Source organism: Vulpes lagopus, chromosome 4 (genome assembly GCF_018345385.1).
Source record: "Vulpes lagopus strain Blue_001 chromosome 4, ASM1834538v1, whole genome shotgun sequence".
Lineage (NCBI taxonomy): Eukaryota > Metazoa > Chordata > Mammalia > Carnivora > Canidae > Vulpes > Vulpes lagopus.
In genome coordinates, this window is record NC_054827.1 from 87,834,236 (window position 1) to 87,848,250 (window position 14,015).

Genomic DNA, 14,015 nt, shown 5'->3' on the forward strand with positions numbered 1-14,015 from the left:
AACATCACCGCTCAGGATCTGAGTCTGGGTTAGGTTGAACCGGCTACAAACGGCCTTATTCTGTAAAAGAAAAAGGAAAGGAGGGTGCAGTGTTTATAATTCGTGGTCACCGAGGTCGTGGAGAGACTTAAAGAAAGCGCTTTGTGAACTAGAGAGAGGCACTGCAAAGACCGCAGCTGCTCCTCTTGGAGGGTGCCACGCGGCCCGGCCCCACCGAGCCCACCGGGTGCCGGCCCCTCCCCCGGTAGCGGCCGGGCCCGGGTCGGAGGCGGTGGGGGCGGGGGCGCCGGGGCTCCGCTGGCCGCGGGGGGGGCGGGGGGAGTCCCGGGCGGGGGCGGGGCAGGCCCGGCCGCCAGTTCCTGATTCTACCAGCGGCGCCGGGGGCTGCGGGCGCCACAGGCGGCGGGGCCGCGGGCCGCGAAGGATGTGCCGGCGCGGGGCGGCCAGCCTGCCCGGAGGTCCCGGCCCGCGGCGGCCGCGGCTCCCGGGCGGCCTCCGCCTGCTGCTGCGGCTGCGGCTGCTGCTGCTGCTCGCCCCGCCGGGCGCCGGCGCTCGGGCCGCCGGGCCGCCGCACCTGGTCTTCGTGCTGGCGGACGACCTGGGCTGGCACGACGTGGGCTTCCACGGCTCGCGCATCCGCACGCCGCACCTGGACGCGCTGGCGGCCGCCGGGGTGCTCCTGGACAACTACTACACGCAGCCGCTGTGCACGCCCTCGCGCAGCCAGCTGCTCACCGGCCGCTACCAGGTACCTCCCGGGTGCGCAGGGCGCCGGGGCCGGGACGCCGGGGGCGGGCGGGGCGGCCAGGGCGAGGCGGCCGCTCCCCGCGCTGGGCAGCCGCCGCTCCTCCCGGGCCGCAGGCCGCCGCCTCTGCGCATGCGCCCCCGAGCGCCGGCCTCCCACCCGCCCACCTGCTCCGGGGCCGCAGGCCGCCGCCTCTGCGCATGCGCCCCGAGCGCCGGCCTCCCGCCCGCCCCACCTGCTCTGGGGTCGCAGGCCGCCGCCTCTGCGCATGCTCCCCGAGCGCCGCCCGCCCCCCCGGCCACCCGCCCACCTGCTCCGGGGCCGTCCCAGCTCCAGCTCTCGGGAGGTGCGGCGGGGGGAGGGGCTCCCGGGGCGGCGCCGGCTGCCGGGCCTGCGAGCCCGTCGGGGGCCCGGGGTCAGGCGGACTCGGCGGAGAGGCCCCGAGGAGCGCGGCGGGGAGGGGCGGGCAGCGGTGCGCCCGCCTGCCCGCAGCCCGAGGGGTTGCAGTGAGCCTCCCCGCGTGGCTGCCCTGGGGCGGCTGGCGGGCCTCTCCGCCCGGACCTTGTGCGGGCGCTGCTGAGCCTCGGGGTCGCCGATCACCGAGGGTGATGGGCCTGGTGGGGGCGTGGTATCCCGGGAGCTTCAGGGGTCCGTCGCAGTGACTCTAGTTTTACACATCATGAAATAATCCGGGCTCCGCCCAAGAGTACCTGTGGTTTGTCACCGCACGAAGCCGTGGCCTCGCCGTGGCCGGTGACTCACCTGGCCCGCGTCGGCAGGTGTGCGCTGCGACCCTTCCCCATCTCCCCTGCCCCCCGAGGCCTCTGCCCTCTGGAAACCCTCTGTTCCCTGATTCCGTGACTTGTTTCTTGTATCTGCTTGTCTTTGTTCATTGTTTTGTTTTTCAGTTCACACATATAGGTGGGATCATAGGGTCTTTGTCTTTCTCGGTTCCCTTAGCATTGTACCCCCTGGGCCAATCCGCGTCGTGCCAGGGGTAAGAGTTCATCCTGTTGTATGGCCGTGTAATAGTCCACTATGTATTTTATCTTTGGATGGACACGTAGGCTGCTTCCGCGTCTTGGCTGCTGTAAAGAATGCTGCAGAGAACTCAAGGCTGCCTTCCTCTGCTCAGGTTGCTTTGCCCTTTCCTTCTGGTAGCAATCCAGAAGTGGAATTGCTGGGCCCTGTGGGTCTTTTTTTCTTTCTTTCTATTTTTTTTTTTTAAGATTTTATTTATTTATTCATGAGAGAGAGAGGCAGAGACACAGGCAGAAGGAGAAGCAGGCTCCATGCAGGGAGCCCGACGTGGGCCTCGATCCTGGGTCTCCAGCATGACACTTGGGCCGCAGGTGGCGCTAAACCGCTGAGCCACCCGGGCTGCCTATGTGGGTCTATTATTAACTTTCTTTGAGGAAACTCGGTACCGTTTTCCCTAGTGGCTGCACCAATTTACATTCCTATCAGCCATGCGGGAGGGTTTCCTGGGTTCCCTTTTCTCCACATTGTCACCAACGCTTGTTATTTCTTATTCTTTTGATACTGGCCAATCTGACAGGTGTGAAGTAATCACATTATCTTTAAAAGCTTTTCTTTAAAAACTTCTATGTAGTTAACAGGGATATGCTACTTGTAGAGAGCGTGATGTATGCTAAATAAAATAAGAATATCAACAACATTTGCATAGTGCTGGACCTTTTTAAAAATAAATTCTTGAAATAGCCCATGAGGTAGATGTAACTTTTCATCCTCTTTTACAGATGAGCAAATAAACTTGCAGAAGTTCGATTACATGTTAAGAATGACAGAGCTAGAAAGTGGTAAAATTAGGTCTGCACCTCTCCTGTATCTACAAGTCATCTCAGGCCCATAAAATTGTATCCTTTTTTTCAGGAAGATTGATGATTTTATAAGATCCCGATGTGATTATGGCTATTATATTAAATTCAATAAATGAATACTGTTTGAGAACCCAAGCATACCTCCTTATATACATATTGTTTGTTCATTAAGCATATTTTGAGCCCTTGCTGTGCAAGTCACGAGATATGCTTGAACCTTGCCCTAGTAGGTCTGTGTACATGTAGCCTCTCAGATCAACCCTAACCTCATGTTGTCCTGAGATCAAGAGAAGGGAAGGTTTATTTGCGATAAAGATTTCCACAGTGATCTGAAGACTTCTAGAGCAGAAAAGATAGAGTTTTACCACAGGACTGAGAAGGAGCTATAGCCAAGGTTTGCCGTGGAGATAAAGGATGGCTCCCTTCACCATCCGCTCTAAGTACTTTCCACAGGTCTAACTTTGGCTGTTAGGTGTAATCAGGAATCTATGCTCTAAGGCAGATCTCGCCCTGGACACTTTGTAAGAGTAAGAGAGCATTTGAGTAAAGAAGAAAGGAGAGAACGCAAATCTGCCCCAATTAGTTCTGCATTTGCTCTGAAATAAGAGAACTGAAAAATTGCAGAAGAATGGGAAGGCCATTCTTTTCTCTGACTTCCTCCCTTCCAACAGACTTGAACAGGAAAGCAAACACCATACTTTACAAAACTTGTTCTGGTAATTGGCTGCTTTTGTTCCCCAAACATCCTTCTCTGCCACTCACCACCATTGCTTCTTGGAGAAACAATGTGTGTAGAGTAGCCTGAAGGTAGAAGCAAAGGAAGGGTAGAGGCTGCGCATACTCCAGAACAGTTTAGAGACCCCTCAGATGAGCAAGCTAGCCTCCCCAAACGTTTTGCTTGACTTTTCTCCCCTGTTTTTTTCTGAGTTCAGGAGACCCAATTACAAATTACCTCAGGCTAGCAAGCATCTTTTTTTTTTTTTTTTTTAAAGGAGCCAACGTTTCAGGGAGAGCTGAGGAGCCTCATTGCCCTCACGTACAATATACTGATACCATTCTGAGCACTTTACACTTTAGTTCGTTTACTTCTCTCAGCAACCTGCTGAGGTAGGTATTGCTTTTATCCCTATTTGATAACAAGGAAACCAAGGGTGAAAGAGGGTAAGAACCTAGCCCAGGGTCACAGGCGGTAGACCAGGATTTGGCCAGGCACTGTGGCTTTATAACCACTAGACTATTGCCCACTCAGAATTATTAAAAATATCATCACAAGAGCTGCTTCAGATTTACTAAATAATCCATTATTCTTGGACATTTGGGTAATTTCCAAACGTCTCGACAACAAAAAATAAACTCGTCGTCATATTTCAAGTTAGGAATTGCCTACGTTAAATGGAAAATGAAAATGGGGGAGAGGTTTTATTTCTGAATGAGTCACGTGTTGTGTAAAAATTTAGACACTAAAATGAGGAAATTTGTTGATGATTTCAAATTTAGGTGCTTGAAAGAACTGTAATACTTATATCTGTGAGCTTAATAATCAACTTTGATAGAATGTTTAGAGACCCATCCTTCCCAAAGTCATGTAACTTTAGATTAGGAAAGTATAAAGTGATAACTAAGCTTAGACTGATTGAACTGAATTTCCCCAAATCCTGAGTTTTAGGTTTTTGGCTTATTATTTAGTGATGAGGACTGGTTGGGAATAAGGAGATGTGGGTTCTAGTCTTCACATCAGTCTTCAGACTCTGACCTGCTGGACATCATTTTTGACATCTGTAAAATATGGGAGTTAGGCTGAACTCTCAGGCTCTTTCTAGCTCTACATTTCTTTGACTCTAAGGCCCTGTGTCCCATAGAGCAGATTTCTAACTTAGCAAATATGTTATCGTACCTACTGACCCCATCTACTGGCGGGAAGAGAGATTAATCTTGCCCGATGCTGTGTGCCTTACAACGTTGCTGCTTGTTCTGCTGCCAGGAGCTTGTTTAAACGGAAAAGACCCAGCCTTTTATATTGAGATATATAATTGCTCAGAATCCTCACATAGGAACCTTTTTAAACCTGCACACTTTCGTGAAAAAGGCATGGAGTTTGATCAAACGGGCAGTAGGGAGACTGATCAGCAGAGGAGGTAAATGGTTATTGGTAAGTTCAGAACTAGAATTCAGGTCTCTGTATACTGTCCTAACCATGGCCCTACGACTCATTCATTCATTATTTTAAAAATATTTTAAATGTATATTTTGTTTTTCTTCTTAAATAGAAACTATAATGGTTTGAAAACTCAAAAATTACCGAATATCTCTCCCTGCGCATATGCACCCGCACACATACACTGTTTTGATCCTTAGGCATCCTGTTCCTGATCTTTGGAGGCAAACAGTGCTATCTGAATTGTGCACATATATCTTTCAAAAAGTATTTTACGCATATGCAAGCAAATACATATATAGATATACCTTTTCTCGCTTTTTATATGGATGATAGCATACTCTTCACATGTTTGTTTTGTTTTACATTTGAAATAATTCCACATCATTACTAAAAGAGCATCTTGATTTTTATGGCTGTGTAACACTTTGTAAGTGGATATAATTTATTTAACTGGTCACATTATGATGAACATGTAGATTGTTTCCAGTCTTGATATATCAAAACTGAAGTCAGTACCTTCACTATATATCATTTTACACATGAATATATCTGCAGGATAAATTCTTAGAAAAGGATTGTTTCTAGGTTTAAGGGTGGGTGAATTTGTAACTTTTTTTAAAAAAGATTTTATTTATTTGAGGAAGAGAGAGAGCACAAGCAGGGGGAGGAGCAGAGGGAGAGGGAGAAGCAGATTCCCCACTGAGTGGGGAGCACAATGCCAGGCTCTATTCTAGGACCCTGGGATCCTGACCTGAGCCCAAGGCAGATGATTAACAGACTGAGCCAGGTGCCCCAGTAATTTTGATAAATCCTACAAAATTGCATTTCAGTAGGATGTATCAATCTACGTTCCGACCAGCAACATAAGATATTGCCTATTTTCCTATACTCTGTTTTCTAAAAAGACTTTATTTTTAAGTATCTCTACACCTAGCATGGGGCTTGAACTCACAACCCATCAAGGGTCATATGCTCCACTGACTGAGCCAGCCAGGCACTGTATACTCTATTTTCTTCTTAAAGTTGTATTTCACATACCACCAAATACACCATTTTAAGTGTATAATTTATTAGTTTTTCACATATCTGCAAAGTTGTGCAACCATCGCCATTGTCTAATTGTAGAACATTGCAATTACCCCATAAAGAAACCCCATAACTGTTGGCAGTCCGTCCTCATTGCCCTCTGCCCCCAGCCCCTGGAAACCATTAATCTACTTTCTGCCTTTATAGATTTGCCTATTTTGGACATTTTATATAAATGGAATTATATGATAGATATCCTTTCATCCCTATTGTGACATATACCAAGCCATTTTATGGTCACATAATATTCTATTGTATGGATATACCAACATTTTATTTATCCATCAGTTGATGAACTTTGTCTTTTGGCTATTGTGAATAATGCTGCTGTGAACATCCATGTACATATTTTTTGGTCACCTCTTTTGGGTTTATGCCTAGGAGTAGAATGCTAGATCATATGGCAACTCTATGTTTAATTTTTTGAGGAGCTGCCGAACTGTGTCCATAGCAGATACACCATTCCCACCAACATATGTGAGTTCCGGTTTCTCCATGTCTTTGCCAGCACTTGTTACTGTCTTTTTGATTATAGCCTTCTAATCATCCCAGTGGGTATGGAGTGGCATCTCACTGTCCCTTTGATTTGCATTTCCCTAATAGCATTGAGCATCTTTTCATGTCTTATTTGTCATTTGTATATATTTTTTAAAGATTTATTTATTTATTTATTTATTTATTTATTTATTTATTTATTTATATGAGAGAGAGAGAGAGAGAGAGAGAGAGAGAGAGAGAGGCAGAGACACAGGAGGAAGGAGAAGCAGGCTCCATGCCAGGAGCCTGACGTGGGACTTGATCCCGGGACACCAGGATCGCACCCTGGGCCAAAGGCAGGCGCCAAACTGCTGAGCCACCCAGGGATCCCCTCATTTGTATATTTCTTTGGAGAAATCTCTGCTCAAATCCTTTGCTATTTTTAAATTGAATTGTCTTTTTGTTGTTGAGTTGTACGAGTTCTTCATATATTCTGGATGCTAGAGTCTTTTCACATACATGATTTGCAAATATTTTCTCCTGTGGGTTTTCATTTTGCTTTCTTAATAGTGCCCTTTTATGCACAAAACTTTTAAATTTTGATGTAGTTCAACTTAATTTCTTTGGCTGTTTGTGCTTTTGGTGTCACTAAGATTATGAAGAGTCACCTCTATGTGTTTTTTTTCTTCTACAAGTTTTATAGCTTCAGCTCTTACATTTAGGTCTTTGATCCATTTTTAGTTAATTTTTGTATTTTTAAAAATATTTATTTATTCATGAGAGACACACAGAGAGAGGCATAGACATAAGCAGAGGGAGAAGCAGGCTCCCCATAGGGAGCCCGATGTGGAACTTGATCCCAGGACCCCGGGATCACGCCCTGAGCCAAAAGCAGATGCTCAACCGCTGAGCCACTCAGGCATCCCAATTTTTGTATTTTTCTGAGGTATGTGGATGCATGTGGATGCCCAGTTGTTCCAGCGCCATATGTTAAAAAGTCTGTTCTTGGGTAGCCTGGGTGGCTCAGCGGTTTAGCACCACCTTTGGCCCAGGGTGTGATCCTGGAGACCCGGGATCAAGTCCCACGTCGGTCTCCCTGCATGGAGCCTGCTTCTCCCTCTGTCCCTCTCTCTCTCTCTCTCTCTCTCTCTCTCTCTGTATCTCTCATGAATAACTAAATAAAATCTTTAAAAAAAAAAGACTTCTTTCCTTATCGAATGCTTTTTCTACTCTTGTCACAAATCGGTTGACCATATGTATGTGGATTTATTTCTGGACTTAAACAATTTTATTCTTTTGATCTGTATGTGTATCCTTATGGCAGAACCACACTATCCTGATTACTCTGGTTTTGTAGTAGGTTTCATAATCAGAAAATATGAGTTCTCCAATTTTGTTCTTTTTAAAGACTGATTTGGGGCGCTTGGGTGACTCTGGTTGAGCGGCTGCCTTTGGCTCTAGTCGTGATCCCAGGGTCCTGGAATCGAGTCCCACATTGGGCTTCCCTCTCAGAAAGCCTGCTTTTCCCTCTGCCTGTGTTTCTGCCTCTCTCTCTGTGTCTCTCATGAATAAATAAAATCTTAAAAAAGAAAAAGATTGAATTTTCTATAAAAAATGGAATTTTGATAGGAACTGCACTGATCTATAAATATGTTTGGGGAGTATTACCACCTTAACAATATAAGTCTTCTAATTTATGAATATGAGATACGTTTCTACTTATTTAGGTCTTTAATTTCTTTCCAATAATGTTTTGTAGTTTTTAGCATACAAGTCTTGCGATTCTTTGGTTATGTTTATTTCTAAGTTTTTATTCTTCTGGATATTGTTAATTGTTTTCTTAATTTCGTTTTCAATTGTTTATTGCTAGTATATGGAAATGCAACTGACAGTTGATCTGTATCCTGCAACCTTGCTGAACTTACTAGTTCTAAAGGGGTGTGTGTGTATGTGGGTGTGTGTGCGTGTGTGCGTGTGCGTGTGTGTGTGTGTGTGTGTGTGATCTTTAGGATTTCTTATATATAAGATCCTATCATCTGCGAATAGAAATAGTTTTGTCTTTTCCTTTCCAATCTGGATGCTTTCCATTCTGAGTGCTTACATAATTGCCCTGACTAGAACTTACAGTACAATGTTGATTAGAAGTAGCAAGAGTGGACATCCTTTTCTTATTCCTGATCTTAGGCAAAAGCTTTCAGTCTATCAGCATTAAGTAAAATGCATTCATTCATTCCTTCATTCAACAAATATTTATTGAGCAGCTGTTTAGACTGGCATTTGCTCTACTCTGGGGATCCCCTGGTACTTGTAGTCTGTTGGAGGTGAGGTGAACAGGAGCGACCAAGGGGGGATGAAATAAACATATAAACAGATGAGTAAGCTAGGTGAATTTAAATGTCCTGGTATTAAATATAGAGAAGAAAATGAAGTAGGTAGAGTGCTAAGTGACTCAGGAAATTATCTCCAAGAAGGAGATAGGGACAGAGGCCTGAAAGAAGAGGAGCCAGCCAGTCAAAGATACTGGGAAAGAGAGTGTAACCCAGTGGAAGGGACAACCAAGTGCAGACCCTCCATGCTGCAGTGAGCGGTTTCTAAGAAGTAGGACAAGGTCTCTGTGGCTGGAACTGAGTGTAAGAGGGTATGAAAAGCCTGCTTGGAGCTCAGAGGGGGAGGCAGGGTCTCCCTGTACTCATACTGGCTGCTCCTGATAAAATATTAAACTTCAACTTACTTAGGTTTTCATAGTGATATTACATTGGAAGCTGCTCTCTACTGAACATTTCTAAATGAACAGTATTCTAAGCAAACATACGTTAAGGAACCACAATTCCTTGTGGCATTCTTTGTCTACATGTTACTCCAGTTGGAATTCTATTTTTTACTCCCTCTCCTCCTTTTTTAAATTAAGTTTATTTTAAAAATTGTTGTTGGGAAATCCTTTCAAAGTTTCACCTATAAGAGATTTAAATAGAGGTATGCATAAAAAAAGACCTTTTCATCTTGGTCCTCAGCCCTCCTTCCTGTACAGAGTTCCTATTTATCAGTTTCTGGGTATCCTTCAGAGGTATGTTGTGCATATAATGAAGTAGATTTTATATTCGCTTTCCCCTTGTTTGAAATCTCAGGATTTTTTAAAAAAGATTTTATTTATTTATTCATGATAGTCACACACACACACACACACACACAGAGAGAGAGAGAGAGAGAGAGAGATCCCGAAATCTCAGGATTGAAATATAAATTTAAAATTCCTCCAGGGGAGGGGGATCCCTGGGTGGCCCAGCAGTTTAGCTCCTGCCTTCAGCCCAGGGTGTGATCCTGGGGACCTGGGATCAAGTCCCATGTCGGACTCCCTGCAAGGAGCCTGCTTCTCCCTCTGCCTGTGTCTCCTGCCCCTCTGTATCTCTCATGAATAAATAAATAAAATCTTAAAAAAAAAATCCTCCAGGGGTAAGAGGATAAGACAGATGTTGTTTAAAGGTATAGACTTGCAACAAGCAGTAAATAAGACGGAGATCTAATGTCAACATAGACAGCAGTACTGTAATCCTCAAACTTGCTGAGAGACTAGAACTTAATGATTCCAAGCACTAAAAAGAAAGGATGATTATGTAACATGTAAGAGGTGATAATTACTGCTACAATGGGAATGATGTCACAATGTATAAATGAAGTACACCTTAAATTTACACTGTTATATGTCACATATATTCCAATAAAAATATGTAATAAAGATGTCTGTAAAAATGGTCAATAAATGAAAATCTGCCAGCTTTTCTAGTAGAATTTGTATAGTGTTTTTAGTCATAAGACTTGAAAATGCTAAATTTCTTTATTCTTACAAATTGACTTTATTCAATACAAAATATTTGTTACACCTCTGTATTCTTACTACACATTTTATGTGGTTGTTCATTCTCAAGTCTGACTTGTCCTTAGGGTTGCCTTGCTTGTGCCTGGCCTGGAGAAGCAGTCAGTGTTGAACAACTAAGTGAACGAATGCGCCAAGTACTCTACCTCCTGAGTGTTTCCTTAGAGAGCTCAAGCTCCCTGTCTTTGCTGCTTATGGTTGACATGCCAGGGCTCCTGCTGTCTTTTCAAGAGAACTGAAAAGATGAAAGGGTAACAATGGCAGTGGGCCTTAGTGGGAACACTTCCTGCTAGGAAAAAAGTAAGGAAAGTAACTTGGGCCCTCAGCTGGGAACATTCTCACCTTGGGGACTGAGGGGACCACTCCACCAGAACTCTGTAACCTTCGCAGGCGATACAAGTGATGAAAGATAACTCCAAGGTTTCATTCTTAGGGGACCCAAGTCACATTTTTCTTAATCACATTGATAAATGGACAGGACATCTCAGGGCTCCTTACTCACCCCTGACGCAGGACCTTGGCAGAAAATAGAGGAAGGAGGCTAGGCAGCAGCATTGTGGGTGATTGTTGACTTGCTTCAAGTTCATTTTAAGAATGTGAGCAGCTGAGACCCATGGCTACAGGCAGAGCAGGGCATTGCATGCTGGCGTGGAAAGAGCAATGAATTCCCCCTGCGGATGCTCTCGCCCCCTAGCTTCTTTTCTTTAGTCCCCTGGCACCCTGCCTGCCCATCCTTTATCAGCCCCCCACCTGGTTGCCTCCCCTGTGGACAGTAGCCTCCTGCCCCTGGTCACCTCTCGCTGGAAGTGGGGCAAAGAGGAGTGAAGAGCTCAAAGAAGTAGGTAGAGTGATTGGGGCAAGAAGTAGGTCACACACTGGGAGTGTTCACGGGACCCTCTGGTGGTGGCATCCAAGGAGTGACGTTAGGGGAGCACACAGTCTAGGGGCCACAGGCACCTCTGAAGAGAAAGTACTGGTTAGCCTCTCTTTCCATGCTTCCTTAGGCAGAGGAGCAAAGGCTGTGTTGGATCCATAGTGACTGATAAGAAGGCCCACTGTTAAAACACCTCAGGGCTCTAGTGCAGGGAGCCACGAGGATGACTTGATCTGATGGGTCTTTTGTTTTCGCTGAAGCCAGATATCTACCCTAAGCCTAGCCGGAGCCAAGAAGCATTTTCCCAGAAGGGAAGGGGCATCTGGAATCCATATTCCCACAAGCATTGAAAATATTTTAAAGAAACAATCCCATGTTTTACATATTTTACTTCCCACGTAATTGGAAGTGAGGAAATAAGTAAGTTTGGGACTGAGTGAAGTATGACCCATTGACTTACGGGTTTTTTTGTTTGTTTGTTTTGCTGATTGATTTTTGAGGTTTGTTATTTCAAGAATCACTCTGAACCTAAACTCTCTTTGTTTCTTTAGTCATATCACCTGACTAAAAATTTCTTTTCATCCAGATTTTCCTTTCCTTTTCATTTTGCGCTTTGGGTTGGATTTATAATTTAAACAGAGGAAGGCACTGATACAGTTTTTGCCTTGTTTATTCTTTTTATAAACTACATCCCTTTGTGGGCTTAGCCAGAGATTTACACTCTTTGCTAATCAACACCAAAATAAATGGACCCTTAAAACTGTCAGCGACGCCAGCCAGCTCTGCAGCCTGAGTTCTGGGAGACCAGGCCAGATGGCAGTGTCAGGCCCCTAACACACATAATGCGTGTTCTGTAGCTCTTGGCTTCAACAGCATGGGCAGCTGATGGCTTTTAGAAGGCTTATGGGGGGAGGGAGCAGATTCTCCACTATCCATTTGTTCTGTGGGGCAGCTCCAGGAATAAACCCTAAGGTGGCATGAGTGGTACTTGACCGTGGTTAAAACCTGTAGTGTGCTGGCTCAGACATAGGCTGGAAATTCTGAACTCCTGGCAGGCCCCCAGCTTGTTCTGTGATTGTGTTCTGGTCATGAAGTTTCCCTCTCAGGCCTTTGGTGTGGACTGTGGGAGGGTGGAGCTGCCTGCTTTTCTGAATTTTAAAGTACGATAGCAGGTGGTGTACAAATATGTGGGTGCAGTGAGGGGATGAGGTCATCTTGCACAGGTCTAGCTGATAGGATAGAATCTTCCTTCTGTTCAACTAGACATTATCTAAGCGCTATTAAGTTAGGGCAGAAACAGCTCTCACTGCCGTATGTGTGGCCACAATCCATGCAGCCCCTGGGAGAGTTTATTATCAGTGTAGCTGAAATGCTGTGCTCTGGGCTTCCAAATCCTGTAGATAATCAATAGACTGCCTGGATCTCTTAAAAAGGAATAGTGAGCAATTCTGACGGTGGGAGCCAGCCTCCTCCCCTCTCCCTCCAAGAGATAGGCCTTTCTCTTTTAAGTTCTTGAGACTACGCTGGTAATATCTCCCATGTCAACTCATAGATCAAATCAATTTTATTTGCAACCAAACACACAGGGATTCTTATCAGTCATCTCATGGAAAGAATCTAGAGACAAGCCAGGTCCTTCACTGATTTTACAGACCCTTTACCTTTGTGCAGGGAATCCTTGAGAGTTAAGTGAAATCTTAGGAGGAGCTTTTTCTGAAAGAAGCTTTGGTTTAATTAAGAAGAGATAGGCACACATGGTAGGTAGAGAGTAACTCCTTTGGATTCTCGTATATTATCTATGTAGTCCTCTCCATTCATACGTGCTCTCTGGACTTCAGAGACTGGGGTTAGAATGGAATTGTTTTAGATGCTGTTGTTATTACAAAAGGATAGTTCTTTTTTTGTTGATTCCTATTAGTGTCCTCTTATCATCCTGCCCCATGAAGCATGGCGTGGATCTGTAGTTCTGCACAAAAGTGTTCGGTTGGAACTAGCTCAGCATTTGCCTGTTTACTGCTTCTCTACACATTACAGCTTCCCTACTTCAAATAGTGTTTGAACAGACTAAAAACATGTTTTTGGCTGTCATCCAGAATTTGGCTTCCACTTCCCCAGTAATGCCATAAAAATGCTCTGTCAAATAAATTCTCGGGAATTGAAAAGAACAAATTCTCTGCTCCATATGATTGTAGATAATAGAAACAGGCTTCAGCTGACCACCTGGCTTGATGCCCATGGACTAGGAAAACCGAATCACACAGCATCCCTTGGCACTGCTTTATAGCTATCAGAGTTAATTCTGTGCATGTAATGGATGAGCTTTCCGTTTAAAGAAATCTGCACATAGCATTTATTTCCACTGGGTCTTTTGGGTTCCCTAAAATAGTGTCTTTCCTTATCCTGCACTGTTGCCAATTAGTATATGTTATAAAGTTTTTGGACCTAGGATTAATTTTCTATTGAGTAAATTTCAAGCTGTTAACCATGAACAGAATCCTTCTATGATTTGGGGTTGTGTGTGTGTGTGTGTGTGTGTGTGTGTGTGTGTGTGTGTGTGTTTTGAGAGCAATGTTTCCTGCCCCGGCCTGGATATTGTAGTATCCTTATTATTCAGGACCCTAGCTGGAAGGAGATGGCACATTCAAATTAGGATGATTTAGGGAGGTTTATATATAGAGGGGCTATTAAAAAATGTGTGAATTGGGGTAAGGGGAACACAAGTGATAGTGTGTAACCCAGTGGAGCCACTGGCCCTGGACCAGAAGAAAAGGAAAGAAAGAACCTAGAGATGAAGAGTGTCATATAGAGAAGGCTGCCTTCAGGATGGTCTGCACAGAGAAAGGCATGGTCTGGCAGTCCAAAGCCACTCATCTCTTCCCTAAGTCTAATTTCTTGTCAGGGGTCCCCCTTGGCTGAACCCAGTCAGATGCCAGAAGGTGCAGAGGTGCCTATGATTTGGTTCC

At 45.0% G+C, this 14,015-nt stretch overlaps 1 protein-coding gene across 2 annotated transcripts in view; it reads left to right on the plus strand.

Annotated features, from left to right (window-relative positions):
• The first annotated feature begins 323 nt into the window (after positions 1-323).
• The window catches only part of ARSB (arylsulfatase B), a 171,424-nt gene continuing 157,732 nt past the window's right edge, over positions 324-14,015 (plus strand). The window contains exon 1 of one of the 2 annotated variants that reach the window (XM_041753113.1): positions 324-748. In XM_041753113.1, the coding sequence (XP_041609047.1) occupies positions 425-748 (324 nt within the window). In that variant the 5' untranslated portion in view covers positions 324-424. The remainder of the gene's footprint in view (positions 749-14,015) is intronic. The other variant, XM_041753112.1, reaches the window with a different exon arrangement.